The sequence below is a fragment of the Agelaius phoeniceus genome, chromosome 6 (assembly GCF_051311805.1).
Source record: "Agelaius phoeniceus isolate bAgePho1 chromosome 6, bAgePho1.hap1, whole genome shotgun sequence".
Lineage (NCBI taxonomy): Eukaryota > Metazoa > Chordata > Aves > Passeriformes > Icteridae > Agelaius > Agelaius phoeniceus.
In genome coordinates this window covers 41,048,042-41,066,865 of record NC_135270.1, presented here as the reverse complement: position 1 = coordinate 41,066,865, position 18,824 = coordinate 41,048,042, and the positions used below count along the sequence as shown (strand labels likewise).

Sequence of the window (18,824 nt, the reverse complement as noted above, 5' to 3'; positions counted from 1 at the left end):
CCCTGCCATGATCCAGAAATGATTTTGTGTTGTCCCAACAAGGACATCTTGTTAGGGAAACACCCAGCACCACAGACAGGTTACACTGTCCCTTGTTCTTGCTTCCTTTCTCCCTCTGCAACAGCCTTTCCACACTTGCATGAATTCCAACTCTTCCATTGCAGCAGTAAAAATTCAACTTCTGAAAAACTTTATGGGCCTGTCTCAGGTCTCTCTCTTGGCCATCATGCCCTTTAGCTAATACTGGGAATTCCTCACCATCTATTACAGTTCTGTTGCTAAAAAAGGATGACTTCCAGCCCTAAAAACCTCCTCTTTGCTGGGAAAAGCTAATTCTTTGGCAGAGAGTTTGAGGCCACCAGTGTTCACAGGCAGAGAAGACTCAATTTAATACCACCAGCAATGGGCTCAGCTCCCATTGCCTCTTTTCTCTCACCACGAGATAACAGGACTCTTGCACTACACTCAGGATGCTGCTGATGCCAGAGTCCTCACCCACTCAAACACACCCCACCTTGCAGTCGTTGCACAGTTTTATTTCATTTAAAATCCGCTGTGTTAAATATTTTTGTTACAAGTTCTGTGTAGGGGGTAAGAGTAATAGACTCTGCAGGCACTAGCAACCCCCTCACCCCTCAATTCATGTGTGCGCTATCGGATTCAGAACTGCCCCCCTCCCCCCAAACCAGCACCCGTGGGCTGGGATGTACATTTCAGTGAAAGGCCTGGCCCCCCAGCTGGGTGTGGGCTGGGAGCACGCAGGAAGCCAGCAGTCACACCCAGTGAGCTGTGTGCCAAGGACAGCTGCTGGGGGCTGGTTCTCACCCCCCTGTCGGGCATGTAATGGTGAAAGGGCTGTCCCCAGGAACAGTGCTGCCTCCACAGAGGTCACGGGCTCTGCCCACCCCAACAAGGACATTCACACCACCGTGACTGGGCTGGTGAGAGACAATCGCCAAGGGAAAGTAGGGGAGCTGCCACCCCGTGTTACTGTCTGTGGAGGGAGTGTAACCAGGGCACTGCCAGAAGCATGACACCTACCTCAAGCCCTGCTCTGACCAAAACTTTTCCTGCAAGTGGCCTCGGGGTCAGACCCTTGCAAGGCTGATGAGTGTGAAATATTTTCAAGCAAAACATGGACAGGACAGTAGCCTTTCCTGTCCTCTCCCTCCCAGGAACCTCAGTGCTAGGCAGTAAAGCTGAACCTGCCATGGAGGGGCAGGGAAGGGTACCCTAGCACAGCAGCAGCAAGCAGTTTCCAGTGGTATAGGACAAGCTAGAGGTGAGAGTTTGGTGCTGTGAGGGAGAGGATGCCACACAGATGGCTCTGGAAAGGCAATGCCATTCAGTGGTTGGCCCACTGCACGGCAAGTTCTCGTGAGATAGTAAACCTTCATTAAACAAAATAGGAAAGGAGGTAGGAGCTATTCCCGTAATTCCCTTTGGGACAGCTCCAATCACAGCGGAGGGAGAAAGACTGGAATGACCCCTGCCAGTTCCTGAATGCCCTGCATCGTCCCTGCTGGTGCTGCCCTGTCCTGGGTGGGTTGTGTGGGGGTGTGGCTGCCCTACAGGTCGAGCAGCAGCACGCGGGGATCCTCCACCGCTGCCTTGATCTTGCGCAGGAAGGTGACGGCCTCTCTGCCGTCGATGAGCCGGTGATCGTAGGTCAGCGCCACGTACATCATCGGCCGCACCTCGATCTGGGCAGGGACAGGGTTAGTGAGCTCAGTGCTCCTGCCTGCATGCTCCCCTCCTGTGAACTCAGGGAAGACCTGGCTTTTTCCCACCCCAAATCCTGTGTTCAGGCCCTCCTGGATTTGTCCTTCATGGCAAAATTATCTACCCACCCACCCCAGGCTGGGTCCATGCCACATACAAGATAAGGGCTCTTCCTGGAACTGCTCCCTATCACAAAGGCTACAAGCTCCTCCTTCCCACACTTAAGATTATAACCAGTTTGCCCACTCACAGATAGGACAAAGTCCCCTGCACAGCTCAGGCAAGTACCAGGGCCAGCAAAGGTGCCCTATACCCATTAGTCTCTGCTCCTTCTTCACACTGAAGTGTTTCAGAAGTGACACCAACCCCTTAGAAAAAGGTCCTCAGTCTGCTGAGCCCTGTCCTTTGTTCCCTAAAACCTCCTGTGCAGGTCCACCTACCTTGCCTCCCACAGCCACAGGCCTGTCAAAGATGGCATGCATGCCTAAGATGGCAGACTGGGGTGGGTTAATGATAGGTGTTCCAAAGAGTGACCCAAAAACCCCACCATTGCTGATTGTGAAAGTGCCACCATCCATGTCTTCAATGGCCAGTTCATTCTTCCGTGCCTAGAAGTAAAAATAAGGTCTTAGAAAGCCACAGAGACCACACAGAGCAAACAACGAGGGTTTGGACATCCACTCTTTCCAGGAATACTGATTGCAAGAGCTTTGCTTATTGATTTGTTCAGCTGAAAACCAACACAAATTGCTCAAAAATGCATCCTGTCTTTAGAGTGAGCATCTAGTGGCTTTGGGGAAGGATTCTCTCGCCTTTGCTTCCAACTCCTGCTTTTGCAGGAGACAGACACAGGGACTTCTACCCCAGGGCAGTTCAGCCTTGGCCTCTAAAGACAAAGGTGAAGATACACCATGTCCCTAATGTAGACTGCAGTCTTCTGGATGGGCAACGAGTAGAGCTGTCCTAGAAGGCAAAGGCACAGCCAGCCATGTAACTGGATCACTCCCCACAGTGTGTTAGGGGTCAGAGATGATGACATAGAGACCAAATCAATACATGCCGATCCAGCATTTCCAGTTCTTTCCATTCCTCCCAACCCTCTTCAGAAAACTTTCCTTACCTTCTCCCCCAACTCGTAGATAGCACGCTCTATGTCAGCAAAGTTCATGTTTTCTACATTCCTAACCACAGGGACCACCAGACCCTGGGGAGAAGCAAAGTCCATGAATAGCAAATTCAGTGCAGCAACACACAGATAGCTGTCATGCAGCAGGAATCTGGACACAGCCCCAGAGAGCTCCTGCCTCCTCCTTGGCCCACAGCAGCTGGTTGGCAGAGCTGCCTCACACCCTGGTAGCCTGACAGGAAACCTGGCATGACACACATCAAAGGCTGACACCGTAAATTGAGCAATCATCTTTGCCTTTGCTAGCCTATCTCATAAATCAACCAGGTCTGTCTGGAGCCAGCTCCACATTGATAAATTCCCAGGTAAGGCACTGGGAGATTTCAGCTGGCACCTCTTTCTCTCACCTCTTTTTGCTGGGCCTCCCCTAGACTTCGGGAGAAGACAGTGACAGAACTTCAGTCCTTGTCAAACCTCTGCTTCATAGCAGAACCTTCTAATCAAGAAGGTAATTGACTAATTCAACATCTGTAACTCCATCCCATACTCTCCCTGGACAGAAACATCTCTGTGGAACAGCACAGCAAAGTTAGCCAGAGGACAGGACGTTCAAAGCTTTTACTGCCTATGTCATGGATTCATGACAGCAAAGGGGTTCCCTAACCTGGCCCTATTCATTAACAACTGAGATCTATATTGACCCAGTTACCAGATCTTTTATTAAGATGAATATAGTGGTAGAATATTCTTGGTCCTCCACGTTCCCTCAAAACCCATCTCAGCAGTCCATAATGCAGCAGGTGTCTCATTTACAGAATCAGTCTTATCAGTTAATTTCTGCTGCTGCAGAGCACAAAGCTGGGCTGACTCAAAGTATATGATCATCCCATATGAAAGGCTGCAGGAAGCATGGACAAAGCTCCAAGGTACCTACCCGGGGAGTTGCTACAGCAACACTGATGTCCACATAGTCCCTGTACACAATCTCTTTGGTCGTGTCATCAATCACTAGAAAGAGAAAAAACTTGTGTTACATATGACACATGAAACTAAGATCAACTTAACTTCATATGAAACTAAGATCAAAGGTTTGACTAGCTAAAAAATCATAACAACTTGCTCACATCTAGCTTAAACATAACTCCAGAGAAGAATGATTCCTTGCTGTACCTGTGGGAGAGGCACCAGGACAGACAGAAAGAAAACAGTCCACACTGCTCAGTCCTCCTCAGTTATTTTCCCCTTGGTTATTCTGTTCTTCTGTTTCAGCAAGCACCTCTGACATGCCCAGGAACTGCACTGTGCCTACAGGAGTCACCTGTACACAACCAGCAGGCTCTGCCCTCTGCAGGCTGCATATGCACGGCCCCAGCCTCACCCCTGGTCACCCCTTCTTAATCGAGCCCCTCTTGGCAAGCTGACCTCTACCTATGTAAGTGGCTTTAGCAAAATCAGCAGCAGCATGCAGGACTGTCCCTATGCTTTCTGTGCATTTGACTTGCTTCTCCAAGCTACTACTCCTGCCATGGACTTGGCCATTGCCTTTCCCCCATTTTGCAATGGTCCCTAGATATGCAAGTCACCAGCAAGGGTCACCACTCACCTGCATTCACAACAGGCTGGTCCTGCAGAGCAAAGGCTGCAGCTTTCACAAAAGCTGACATGAAACCTAGCTTCAGGTTGTGCTTTTTCAGAAAGGTATCCTTGTGTACAGCTCTCATCTCCCGGATGTTGCTGTGAAACACACAGTAACGCTGGTAAACCGGGAGTCCAAGAAAACACCATTCCCTCTGAGTAACAGATTTCAGGGCCAGCCCCAAGGATGCAAATCTGCACACCAAATGGGAAACCTCCAGTCTGCTGCAAAAGCCTTCACATGTGACATAAACATGGATCTAAGGTTCCTGCCAAAGGATCAAACAGAAACTGGTCCTGGACCACGAGCTCCACAGCCAGGGTAAACCTGCAAGGCCCACACTGCCAAGAACAGAAGTAAGGTGTGGCATGGTATATTTCCTGCTTAGGCCTGATGCTGCCACCTATTCTCTGGAGACAACAGTGCTCATACCAGTGTGGCACCACAGACAGCAAATGCAGGTGTGGCTGGACTGACACAGAAGGGTGAAAAACCAGAATTTGGCAAAAGCAGTAAACATGCAGGAAATAAAATCAAAGTGATCAAAGGAAAAGACCTCAACCACTCTGCAAATTCAGCACCAGACAGCACAACACCACTTTTGTACCCAACTCTCTGGCTTTAGGAGTTGACCGAACATTAAAGGAATTTTCCCAGGAGCTTATGGTAGTGGGTGCCAGTCCACCCATAGCTCTTGACCAGACAAATCATGTTTTCCCACTGTTTCTATTAATCAAAATTGAGGCCATTTACAAAACATCAACCAAGCTGTGGCAAAAAGCTCTGCCTATTCTAGTCTAACATCAGATGCTGTGGAATTGCATAGTTCATCCCTTCCCCCTTCAGAAACCTTCAGTCTTTGAAGAGACATTTTCACCAAGGAGCAGGATTTTCCATGGTTTAGAGTGTTTGTTTTCCTGTGTCTAACCTTGTTTAGAGTTAGGATTACGACCCAAAGACATTAGTGCCTCCCAAGACACAAGGGCTGCAGCCATGAGAATACAACCTGCTATGGAACTGCCTCATTAAGGCCTCCTCCTTTCAGACACTGACCCCCGTGGGAAGCAAGAGGCCCCAGCATAGGTCTTCACAAATCAACTTCACAGTAATCAATCCAAACCACATTACCAGATGCAATGAGAGCCCCAGGCTGGCGTAAAGCGACACCTCAATGAGCCTCTGAGAGGAGATAAAGCTGCAGCACTTCCCTCCAATCAAGATTATTTTGCCAGCCTTATTGTTCTGAGACCCAAATATTTACATGTTTTCTCTTAAGGAGTAGCATAGGATTTCACAAGGCAATTTGATTTGAGCACAATTTCCCCTTAATGCACTGTAACATAAGCTGCCCACCCTCCAAAGACATTAGTGTGCTCAGTCCATGCAAGCACTTGAGTCAGGAGCCCCCCACCTGCTTGAGAGGATGGGGAAGGGTGCTGGTCTGTCTCTAGAAAGCTGTACCATCTGACAGCAAAGGCCTTAGGCCTAAGCAATGCCCACCTGAAAGGCTGATGAGCCCTGGAGAACCAACTCACTGCAAGTTAAACACCTCCAAAAGCAGTAACCTAGTGGAGTGGCAGAAAGCAGATGCTATATCTTGCTGTCTTCTAACAGCCACTATATGCAAGTGATACTAGCCCCTTCTGGTCTTCTGCTCAACATTTACCAGTCTTCTACCAAAAAGCCCACAGAAAAGGAATCAGAAACTACCCCTATTACAAGTAGCAGGTGACTCCCAAGGAACAGGCCATTAGGAAGCTCTGTAGCCCCTCATACCACAACACCAATGTGGTTCTGAAGAAGCTGCACAGACTGTGGTACATACCTAAGAAAGAGGGCCCAAAAGACTTGCTGCCAATCTCTCCAAAGAAAACCTGCAAGGTTTTGACTGCTATTTAAAGATTACTGCCTTAATCTGTTTCTACTCATAAAGGGAAAAAGAGGTTTACTCCTCACCTCATATCAATCTCATTGAAAGTGGTCAGCATGGCACAAGTATTCTGAGCCTCTTTCAGCCGCTGAGCAATACGCTGACGCATCCTATTCATTTTCACCTGCAAATTAAAAAGGTATAAGCAGAAGTTGCCTAAAGCTCATCTAAGGGCAAAATGCATAAGAAACTCAAAAGGCTCTCCTCTTGCCATCTGATTGACTGGATGCCTAGGGCCAAGGTTTTCACTCTAAGTCAGGAGACAATAGGCTGAGGAGTTTATTTCACTGCTCAGCTCAACGCACAGTTCACTTGAAAAGCAGTGCTGAAATGCATCACAGTACAGCTACTTCTGACCTCTGCATTCCTCAACACCTCCAAGCATGCATAGGTGTCCATGTGGCTAACGTGAGAAGGGCAAGACTGCTAAGAAAGAAGGTTGCTCAACCATGCTCTCTTAAGAATGCACAAAGCAGTTTCAGCAGCCTCAACCCTTTGCTGAGGGCTTGTGGACAAACCAAGCAGATCACACTGAGTCCTTCTGTCCCGAATCAGCAGAGCTCAAGACAAGACTTTTGCCTAGAAAAGACCCATGCCAGATAGGTCCAGGCTCTTCCTCCACACCACCTGTAAGCAGTTCCTGCATGTAGAGAATTTTCCCACCTGTCACAGCCCTACTGAGCTGGATGTGTACAGGTGGATATGGACACATCCGGCAAGCTCCAGCCAGAACAGATTATCACCTAGCAACAGAAGTGCTGGCAAGGTCCCTGCTCCCACAGCTTACCCTATGCTCTGATCTGGCACCTTTGGTGGGCACTGCCTCCCCAGGAGGGGCTGCCGCTGGGGCTGCAGCCGGCTTCACAGCAGACACTGAGGGGAGGGGAAAAACACATCAGTCAAAAACAGAAGCCAGGTAGAAAAAGCCCTGAAATAGAAAGCATATTTGAGCTCCTTGCTTAAGTGACGCAGCATGGAAGCAGCCTTGAATTAGGCTGGGAAGGTTCTAGGCATAGTTGAGCAGTCTAGTCTGGAGCAAGCAGGGCTGTACTGCAGGAGGCCTTCACCACAAATGCCTCTGTTTGATGTCTTTAACCTTATACACTGTCCCCCCAAGCAGAGAGACTCAAGAACAGGAACAAATGGCTGTTGCCTCACCTGGTTTGCTGTCGATGGGCTGAGTTGACACAGGCGGCACTGGTGGCATTGTAGTGGGAATTGGTGCTGCAGCAGGGGGAGGAGCAGGTGCAGCTGCAGGTTCAGGGGCTGCAGGAGGAGGAGGGGCTGCTGCTGGTTTAGCCTTGGCAGGAGCAGCTGAAAGACAAGGAAGAACCATGGTAAGGGCACCAGCTTCCACTGGCAGAGATCTGTGAGTCCAACCAACCTAACAAAAGTAAACCCTCAGGCAGAGTGCCTTTATGTTCTCAGCACTACTGAGCTGACAGAAGTCACCAAAAGAGAAAGTGATTGTGAAAGTGTTTTACTCATCAACATCCTTGACCTCCTCGCTGGAGGAGGCTGGATGCTACAGAGAAGAGGGCACAGAAGGGAGTTAGGGGAATTCTCAACTAGTTATAGCTAACAGTTTAGTCTCCTCCAGAGGGAACAAAAGATAAGATCCCCCTCAGAAGGACTAAAATTATGCTTTTCTAATGGACAACAGAATAGGAGTATTTTCTCAGGATCCCTCTACAATGCTTTGCTAAATGCTAAAAGGCATTTTATTCTAAATGCTTAAATCTTCAGAAAAAAACTGATGGAAGCACAAGGCCTATGCAAGTTACACATGCCTGACTTACCTCCAGTTTTCCTGAGTTTGAATAGAGGTGTCCCCCCTTCCACTTTGCCACCATCAGGTACCAGAAGGGCTTCAATCACACCAGCTGCTGGGGCTGGAACTTGCACTGATGTCTGAAAAAAAAGAAAGTCAGTGAAATTCTCCCAAACATCAGTTGGAGACCAAGTGCCCAAGAGAAGATGCCAATATGTGCAGATACACATTGCAATTTGGCACAGACAGCAGCTGTGTCTCACACTATTTGCACCAGTTTTCACACCCTCCACCAGGATTTTGTGCCAATAGTTAGAAGCTTTAGGAGATGCTGGCAGTGTAATGTATAGCCTGATTTCCAGGATACAGTCAAGAACTGACCCACTGCCAGCATCTTCCTGACAGCAAAGCTGAAAACAGAACTCAGCAGAGAATTCAGCAAGAACTTCAAGGCTTAACAGTCCTTTCAGGAGTGGATGAATGTAAAGCCTCAATTTTAAATGATCTGAAGACAACCTATGGCTGGCAGATTTCTCCTTTGTTTAAGCACAAACAGGTTTCAAAACTCAAAGCACTCAAATCGGAAGGAGAAGTAAAATTACAGCTCCAATAAACACCACCAGTGATGATTAATCAAATGGATGAATAAGGGTTATCAAGAATTCTCACTTAAGGCACAGCAAGTTTTATACTAGATGAGAAAAGCTTTTCTCCATGAAGAGAGCAGGAGACACAGTCAGGGCCCTGCAGGCTCTAGGAGCTCTTAGCAGGAGAGAAGCCATACAGGGTACCTGCTACAGAACTAGAAAAAGTTTTGGTCCAGAAACTCCTACCTTGTCTGTTTCAATCTCACACACCACTTCATCTTCCGCCACTGTGTCTCCAACAGCTGAATGACAGATATGAAGACCACTGTGAGGAGGGAGGTGTGCTCTGGCCTCCCCTCTTTACCCACAGCAGTTTCCCACACTAACCCATAACTTCTTCATCCCACTTCTCCACAACTTCTAAAGAAAAGACTAGCTCAAGCAATCTACTGCACAGTTAAGAGTCTGATTCCAGCTTAAACATCTCCCTTCATCTAACATTACCCCGACAAAGAGTTGATGAGGCAGTAACTGCAATTCTTAACCCCTTAGGAGAGCTGCAATTAAATGCCTCATTTGTCACAGACTGAAAGGCACAGAGCAGGATGTCAGCCAGTGAACTGTAATGCATCCCCAAGGTGTCCAACACAGCAGTAACAGCGATGAGAATTTCAGGCAATTGCTTACCTTTCTCCCACCTGACATCTCCTTCTGTGACTGACTCTGCAAAGGCTGGTGTGTTCACCGTAACCACGTCATCCCCTGTGAGAGAGACAAACAGACTTGACTGCTTTCAGAGCTAAAAATTTATGGTATTGCTTCATTCTTGTCATCACGACTCTGCTAAAGGGGGTAGGCCATCAGACATCAATTGCTGTCCATCTCCTTTCTTCAACACTGATCAACATTTAATCACCCGAGAAATTCATATCTGACCGAAAGCCACAATGTGACTGGAATCCAGACAAAATCTTTAGGGCCCTGGGGATATAAACCCTGAGTCATCCATGCAGGCAGGACAGCAGTGAGCCTTGACCAAGGATGGAAGGTAGCTGCTGGCAGGACAGCAAGAGGTAGCAAAAGAAGCATCATGCTGATTCCTGCCTTCTTACTTACTATGTACCGCAGTGGTTCTGAAGTAGCGGACAGTGAAGACACTGGAGCTATTTACTCTGCAGAAAGAGAGAAAAGTATGAACACAGCAGAACATTCCTCTGCAGGCTGCCAGCACCAAGCTCAAGTACAGAATTTACACTTGCTTAACTGATGTGAAAGGCTGCTCAGCTGTTCTGATGTATTTGGTGCAAAGGACTCCTATTTACTATTCAAGCTGCAACAATCCAGCCAGAAAGGAAGCATTACATCCTACCATCACTTCTGGTCTCAGAAACTCAGTGAGAACTGACACTTATGGAATTTCCATTTAGACAGACAACCCAACAGAACCCTCATAGTTTAAATACTGATTAAAGGGTGACCTGGCCAGCCCATACAATGCCCAAGACTAGTGCAGCAACAATTTTTTTGTTAAACCTCCAGATTAGGACTGTCATCTCTACAGAAGTTGTTAGATTGCTCCAAAATAAAAGAAAAGCACCATAAATTGCTTATGGCAATGCATCCAAAAACTAGCTATTTCTCTCCACCATGTTTCTTCACAGGGAGCTGGCAATCCCAATCCTAAGGATGATTTTTATATCTACTGACATCATATTTTCAAAACTGAAAAGAATGTGCTTTAGCATTTCCTCTAGCACAGGCTACTTTGAACAAACAAAGGATTTCAAAGTATTTCAGGCTTTTATGCATGTACTCTTAAGGTTATCTCCCCAAATACATTTTATAAGACCACCTCATTAGTGCAAACCCTGACATATGAACAACAGTGCTGTGAATGACCCCACTTCTCCCAAGAGAAGATCTACCAGGAGACCATCATAGAGCAAACAACACCTCTAGTCAGATAATCAGAGTAGAAATCCATTTATCGCTGGTTTCCTCACTCCTGTCCCTTCCCAGTACCTGGTTGCACACAGAGCTTGTTTTCAGTTCCCAACCTGCAAAACCTAGATTTTTTTTAGGGCTAACTCCATACTACTACAATGTGCACAAGGATTTCATGACAGCCAACCATATTCTGTTCCTCAGACCTCAAATCTTATCATGGCTAGAGCAAGAGCAACCCCAGTCTCCCCACATGACAGTTTTCCTGTGGATACTTACATAAGCTTCCTGCTGTTTGTGTAAGCCAGTCCTTGGCTCCCAGACACACCTGTGAATGAGAAAGGAGTTATATTATCCAGCTGTCCAACCCTCAAGTATCCTCATCAGATAAAAGAAAGGAGAGGACACTGTTGCCCATCCTGAAAGAAGTTTGGGACCAAATGGGGAATATATCCATGCTGAGACACCTCAGTGCCATCAAACCTGCCCAGAGCTTGCCAAGAACAGTGGTTTTGTCTTCATCTAGATTTATAGGGATGGGGAAAACAGTTATAGCTTGACAACAAAGATAATAATGATAACATTGAAATGGGAAAACGAAGCAGAGCATTCAGAGCAAAATCAGGAAAGAGCTATGAGGAACCACCTCCAGAACTGCTGAGTATCCACACCCATATGAAGTATGGAGCAAGGTATCAGCTCTGCAAGAGGCACCCCAGAAAGTCTCGCAGCCCCAGAGACAGCTAAGGAGGAAAAAAAGGACTGAAAAGAGAGTGTGGGGCAGAGAATTGAGCCACCATCATCCCTCTTCTCTGCTCACTCCCTGTCCAGAGAAAATTAGTTTCCAAAACTCACAATAGGGAAATATTTGCACAGCTTCCCAGTTTCACATACCCCACTGTCCCCTTCCCACACTGCTCGTATGCCCTGACACTGCATTTTTTATTATGAGCTGGACTCCTGTCCTTTGTCACAGGGCACTGGGCAGTCTTCCAGACTGATCTTAAAGAGAGTCAGCGTAGTAACTGGAGGACATAATTATCTCAAATTACACAATGCCAGAGGGAAGAACCATTTCCTCACTTGATTTTTTAAAAAAGCAGCACAATTTCTACAGCACAGCTAGAAAAAAACAGAGCTCTAAGGAAAAACAGTTTAAGCATAGAAGTGGAGTTCACAGGCACACCAGATCTGACATGTCACTTAATATTCATCCATTATTTTCAAGGGAGCTTTTTAGAGAGCTATGGCTCTGCAACAGCATGTGCTTTGAGCACTGCAACGCCTGAAATACACTGTGCTGCTGCTGCTGTGAAACCTTCACCAGAGCCAAATGGATCAGGCAGCATGTACCTCAGGCAAGGGAGGCACTCCCATGGAAACTTAGCTCATTCCACTCCTTCTTCACTACAGACTGACAGAAACAAACCCCAATCAGACCTATTACCAACCTCCATCATCAGCTCTGTTCTTTCTAGGTAAAGTGTAAGACTCACCAGACAGAGGGGATCTTGCCAGAGTACAGTTCCCCTGTCAGAGAGAAAAGGATGTATCAGTATTGCAAGAAGACAAACCCATCCTAGAAGGACTTTGTTTTTTCCCTGAGATCTGAATCAGACACAGGATCCACCATTCCCATGCTCCAGTCTGCAGGCATGCCACTTTCCTACAGTGTGCTAGAGCAGGAGAATACCTATGCCCTTCTTTATCCTTTGTCTCCTCCCAGGGTGCTTTATGATGCAGTGATGTTAAATTTGGTGCTTGCATCTTCCAGTTCTTGGTCCAGAAGTTTTGACCTTCTCATGCACTTTCCTCTTTAAGAAGGAACAGATTTCCAATAGAATTTGCTTTGAATGAGAAGATAAAGGATACCTACTGGATATGATGATAAAACATCCCATGATGTTTACTCCTACAGTCATGAATGCAGCATCTAGGGGTTTTAAAATTTTTTTCTAAAGCTATGGAGCCTTTGAACTCCCAAAGACCAGAACTCCTCTCAGTGGCAAAATTTCTACTGCCGTCAGTTAGTCAGGAATTCCACAGTCTTTGATGTTTCACTTCATACCTGTGTTGATGTTTCACTTCATACCTGTGTAATCATTGACTGCACTCCTAGCTCAGCATAACAGAGCTCAAAAGTAGAAGACATTTCAAAATATTCAATTTCAAAAAATTCAATTACTTCCCTCTACTGTTATTACATATTTCTCTCACATCAAACCTGCAGGATTGGAGAAGATAAGAACTCTTTAAAAGCAATTGGAAAATAGCACTGTAGCCATGATGGAAATGCACTTTACTGACTTAGAATGACCAGCAACTCAAGAGCTCAAAGCACCCTTATCCAGCAGCTAAGTTAAAAGTTAGATTTCCTTCATACCTTCAGGATCTGAAGTTTGCATACAAGCCCTGATTTCAGCTTCAGCAAAGCAAGCAGGATGGGATATAACTGACCTTAAATATCAAAATAATTTGAGGAGCTGTGTGGCAAGACAACAGAGACCAAAGACCAACAATATACTTAAGCTTGGCACACCATCTACAGGACTGAGTGCTGCAGCATACAAAAACAGATTCAATGAACACTTTGTATCAAAACTAACAGGCCTGGAATCAAGCCCTTGGTTTAATTATCCAAGCTTATAAATGGATTTGACTTGTTGGATATTAACGCAGAGACAACTCAATGATCAATGGGCAATTCAACAGGGTTATAATTAGCTGTGCTGAGGATGCAGGCAGCCAGTCTGACTTACTGCTAAGCTCCAGCATAACACCATGCAGCCACCCTGCTTGCCACTTCACTGCAGGGATCAGTGATCCTGAACCAACAGTGCTGCAAAACCAGCTTGTGGCAGGGCCTGCTGAGCCCCTGCCCCAAGTCAGGCTGGGCAAGGGAAAGCAGGAAGCACTGTGCAGACTTGGTAGAGTCATCTTGAATGCTACAATGCCTAATCTTGGTGCAGCACTGACCCTGCTAATTCAGATCTGGTTTGTGTAAAGCCAGCTCTAAGCCAGGATCAGCAAGACAAACTCCAGTTTAACTCCACTGGGTCAGCTCTCTAGAGCACCACAATCCTCAGCACTCTGTATTGATCATATTTTTCCCACTTTCTGTAGTGTCCCAGATAGCATGGAGTCAATCACAAATTGAGTATCAAGCAACCTGAGTTCCCCTTTATCCATTAATGTTTCCCTGGGTGCTTTAAGTGGTTAAAGTCATTCCTTGCATGCCAGACAATAAATTGTTAAGAAAGGAACAGCCTCAGGCTGATGCAAAACCAGACAATTTTATTTGCTCAGGACCAGTTTACCGTAGAGTTAAAACAAAAATAAAAGTTTAGAAGGTCTGTCCTAAAAATAATCACTGTGAGAAAACATCTGCAGCTCTCTTCCACCAGTGGTGTCAAGTCTGTGTTCAACAACTGCAGCAAAATTAAAGAAAAAAATGGTATCACTCTACCCTTTGCCTTTAAGACTAAGAAATTAGGGTAAGAGCTTAATGTGATGAGGAAGCCAGTAATAAAAGATACTGTGATTTCTCTGGCTTACATTCTGCAGAACTGCTGTGTGTCTGTATCTTAACCACAGTACCTCAGATGAACACGCAGCTTCAGGAGACACTGGACAGGGCTGCTTCCTGTTCCCTTTTGCCCCAGAAGGAATCCTTCTGATTGCACCTCTTCCTGGATCACTTGGCTAAATTTGCCCTCTGCCTTCTATTGGAGCTTTTTCAGCGAGAATGGAAATGTTTCAGTTTTGCCACGTGGCATTAGCACTTTGGGTCAGTTTAAAAAGACAGCCTTCATTTGGGGAAAAAAAGTCTTGGTCTAATTAGCCAGTGACTCATGTACCAAGTGATTAATATTTCCCTCTCATTTCATATGACTTCTCAGAATTGTTTTTGTAACTGTTATTATGTCAAAGTGACCCTGGCATGCGCTGCCCAGGCCACACCTTTCAAGGAGCCATCACCTTCCAGCAGGTCACTACACACTGAAATAAAGGATGGAATACATCAGCTACAGCAACAGCCTGTATACCAACAGTAGGGACCAGTTCAGGCAAGGAATCTGATGAACTTGACAGTACAGCTCATTTCAACAGAGGCACACCAGAAGGTCAGTGCTGTGCAGCTCCAACAACAAGCACAGCAGCAATTGGTTCTCCAGCCATGGCTTCTTGAGAGCAAAGCAGCTGCTGCTTCGACAAGGATGAGCACAAAGCCCTGCTACACACAAAACCCCCACTGCATGGCTTTCATGGGTATCAAAACATTATATACAGCACCGGAGGGCAGATGCTGAGATGGGATGGAGATAACAATGCTGAGTGGTGGATACTGTTACTAACAAGCTCAGAACTCTTCCAGCATGAGGGGAGGATCAAACAGGGAAGAAGAAGTTCTTTACAAACTCCTGCCCAGATAAACAGAAGAATTTGATTCTCAAAGCATTTTACACAGCTCCTGATCAAATCTATCTTTTCCAGACTAGCTTTTCTCTGGACTTTTTCACGTAGCCTTCAAGGTCTGCCTACCCCTGCCCTGACTCTTACGTGCTACAGGCTATTGATGCACATTCATTGTTTTCCACTTGATATGAATTCAGGACCTCTTCTTTTACAGTCAGTCAAAACCCAGCCAACCTTTCCTCATCCTCAGTGACTCCACTCTTCTCCAATTCAATCCTCCACTTCTGAATTTTGTACATGTCTACTGTGCTCACATCTGCCATCAGAGGTTTGCCAGGTCCTGGAATTTCTTTCTATCTCTCCAAAAAGCCTGCATTACATCATAATCAGAATTTACTTCCTATATCACTGTTCAAATGGAGATCAAACTACTACTATAACTCTTCCAGTACATCTAACAGGTTAACTAGCATTCATCCTAAAACCTCCTGATTTTCAGACTAGTTTTGTAAAAGGCTTGAATATTCCACCTGACTTCTTTCTGTTCTTTATAATTACACAGCACCACTGAGAGCTGACAAAGGTCAAATATCACTAAAATGCCACTTTAATAAGCTTGTTTAAACTGCATTATAATCAATTTGTCTCTACATTTCAAACTGTAGCTTATATAGGTACTTGTAAGTTGTTCATAACACAGTTTTACGTGTATACGCACACATTTATAACACAAGGGTGTCTTTACATTATGATCGGTTGTCAACACTTGCTCGCCTACATTTGCAAGATGTCTAAAATCAAGACTCATGCTCAAAGGCTCCAGCTGGTCAGGGGAAGAGAAGCGATCCTTCCCATCCCGAAGGTATGCACACATATGTGTGTGCACATGGAGCTGGCCATGTTTGCTGTTCAAACGGATGATGTGTGCGGCAGGACACACGACCCAGCTGGCCAAGGGCAGCCCCAGGGTTAAGCAGCTCCCGGCTCTGTCAGCCCCCGCTGCAGCAGCAGAGGTTACCACCCTTTGCAGCGGTTCAATGACTGCCCTGAGAACCGAGCACAGAATTTACACAACAAACCGCACACCGGTTTGTGGCCGATCTGCACCGGGCGCACCCCGGCCGGGGGGGTCTCTGCCAGCGCAGGCCGGTGGCTGCCAGCAGCGAGGGCCCCGAACGCGACAGCCACTGACAGGCGGAGACGGCAGAGCCCGAGAGCGGCGGCTTTCGGAAGCCTTTCCCGCGGGTCAGCCCTGCCCGGTGCCGGGCGCCGCCGCCCTTCCCGCGGGTCAGCCCGGCCCGGTGCCGGGCGCCACCGCCCTTCCCGCGGGGCCGGGCCTGGCAGCGGGGCAGCGGCACCCGCGGGGAAGGGGCAGCGCCGCGCTCACCGCGGCCCCTGCTGCGGAACAGCCTCGCCGCCCCTTCCCGTGCCCGGCCCCGCCGTGTCCCCGGGGCGGCGGTGCCCAGCGCCAGGCAGCAGGGGACGCGTCCCGGTGCCCTTGGCGCCGCCGACCTCGCCCGCCCGGCCGCCGCCCTCCCTCGCTGCCCCGCTCCCCGCGGCCGGTGCCCGCGGGCCGTACCTGTCGGAGGGCGCGCAGCGAGCGGCCCAGCGCGCGGCCGAGGCAGCGGGACCGCCACAGCGGCACCATCGCGGCGGCGGCAGCGGCGGCGGCGGGAGGGGCCGCAGGGCGGACACCGGAACCAGGCCCGGCGCGAGGCGGAAGCGCGGGGGGCCGGACCAAGCGCCCAGAGCGGGGGGAGCAGCCGGGGCGGGACCATCGCGGCGGGGCTGGGCTGTGGGGCTGCGGAGCAGGGCCGTGGGGCCGGGCTGTGGGGCCGGGCTGGGCTGCGGGGCCGGGCTGTGGAACAGGGCCGGGCTGTGGGGCACGGCCGGGCTGCGGGGCAGGGCCAGGCGGGATGGGGCCTGCTCATAATATTGCTGTGTGTTACCATATACGTAATGATATAGGTATTAACACATCCTTTATAATATATGTGATATTGAATACTATTACTTATAGATGACATACATATATCTCTGTATTACACAGGCTTATATAAACACGTATGCGTACATATAGATGTTATTATACGTAATGGCATATATATATGTGTAATAAATAACCCCGTGCATTACGAAGAGTGCCGTTTCATGACGCTGTGCTCTGAAGCAGCCCTGGGTCGCTGCAGGGCAGCTGTGGCCGTGTTTTCCCTGCTCACCTTGGCAAACCGCGGCGCTGTGTGTGGTGACATTGCCGCAGGCATCACCCCGTGGGATGCTGCATGGTTAGAATGACCTCATTAGGTCATTCACCATGGCAAACAGGAAAATGAGCCCACAAGTAAGCCCTGTTCTTCAGCTGCACTCTGTATGTTGAAAACATTTGAGAATTCCCCAGCTAGCTCCTGTTTTCTGCCTGCTTCCAGGCAGGGAACCACAGGTGGAGGAAAACCCAAGGAACCTATTTACAGATTCTGAGAATCAGCTCAGGATAGTTACAAAGGGCTGTCTGGCAGCCAGGCATCTCTCAAGGAGCCAAGTCTGGGTTATGCACATGTGCTTAATTTAGCCACTGCTTAATAATACATGAATGGTTAACTGCAAGCTTCAAAATATGAGATCATTTTCAAAGGAAAGAGGTTGAATAAAAATCAACAGGGGATAGTCTCTGAGGCTTTGAGGATGAGCTGACTGCTCTAATAAAAGGTAACTGAGCCAGAAAGGCTCTCTGCCAGGGATTTCTCTGTGATCCATCTTTCGAAGACAGATCTTGTTGTTCTTGCCTTGAACAGTATTGACCACCTGATGTCAACTGCCTTTAACCACAGCCTCCTGCCTCCCCAGTGAATACACCAGGCATTGCCATGCTCAGTTAGCCTGTGGAAGCACAGTAGATGAAGCCCCAGGAGTGGCATGCATGGCTAGGCTTTGCCTACCCACCCACAGCTCCTGCATGAGGAGAAGTGTCTGACAACCACTGGTGTGCTGCTGGGGCAGGTGGGTTTGCCCTGGGGCTGGGGCGAGGATGTGCTCAGCTGGGAGTGATGCCAGCTCTGCTGGTGCTGTCTGTAAAGCACCCTGTGACAAACAAGGGACTCCGTGCTGCTGCTTCTCCTGTGTTGTCCCATTTTTTGCCCATGTCCTATGCTGTAGACCTCCAGGACAGCCAAATTGCCTCCGTGCCTGCATGGTGTGGGATGTGGGAAATACCTGGCCACCTTCCATGGAAGATGGGTAGCTGGTGGGATCTGGGCCAGCTCCTTCCTTGCCTGTGGCACGGCTTGTCAGCCTGCTGTATTTGCATTGTCTCACTAACATTTCACTATCCTGGGTCCTGAATGGGGCTTCCGGCCAAATTCCAGGCCAAAATTGCTCCTCTGGGCCTCTGCCCACCTGGGCAGCCAGCAGCTCGGCACCTGATAGCCCTTGCCTGTCTGGCTCCAGGGGCTACGACTGCGGCACACAGCAGGGAAGGTGGCCGGACGCTGGTGTTGGACCTGACCTCCTGGCTGTCCATCTGCATATTCAGAAGTCGTTTCCAGCTGGTTGGCTGCCTCCGGCCTCCCCACTCCCTCTTTAAAGGCCCTGAGCGCGGCGGGAGGACGCGCCGGCACTGCCTCTGTGGCTCCCGGCGCTCCCGGGGCTGCCCTCGGGCACCGCGCTCCCCGCGCTCCCGGTGCTCCCGGGGCTGC

General features: G+C 48.4%; 1 protein-coding gene across 1 annotated transcript; it reads right to left on the bottom strand.

Annotated features, from left to right (window-relative positions):
* Positions 1-835: 835 nt before the first annotated feature.
* Positions 836-16,865, bottom strand: DLST (dihydrolipoamide S-succinyltransferase). The gene is made up of 15 exons (XM_054634339.2): positions 16,712-16,865; positions 12,213-12,246; positions 10,996-11,044; positions 9,889-9,944; positions 9,460-9,534; positions 9,019-9,074; positions 8,214-8,325; positions 7,573-7,728; positions 7,202-7,287; positions 6,441-6,538; positions 4,452-4,582; positions 3,783-3,856; positions 2,843-2,926; positions 2,163-2,330; positions 836-1,703 (listed from the first exon to the last, which is right to left on the bottom strand). The coding sequence occupies exons 1-15, from the start codon at positions 16,778-16,780 to the stop codon at positions 1,569-1,571; spliced, it is 1,383 nt and encodes a 460-aa protein (XP_054490314.1). The 5' UTR covers positions 16,781-16,865; the 3' UTR covers positions 836-1,568.
* Between the last annotated feature and the right edge of the window lie 1,959 nt (positions 16,866-18,824).

Excerpts from the sequence above, each read along its gene's own strand:
- DLST (XM_054634339.2), bottom strand. The coding sequence starts at position 16,780 with ATGGTGCCGCTGTGGCGGTCCCGCTGCCTCGGCCGCGCGCTGGGCCGC. Across the intron at positions 9,075-9,459 it reads AGATGTCAGGTGGGAGAAAG|CTGTTGGAGACACAGTGGCG; the intron begins GTAAGCAATTGC and ends TCTGTCATTCAG. Across the intron at positions 4,583-6,440 it reads TTCAATGAGATTGATATGAG|CAACATCCGGGAGATGAGAG; the intron begins GTGAGGAGTAAA and ends TGTGTTTCACAG.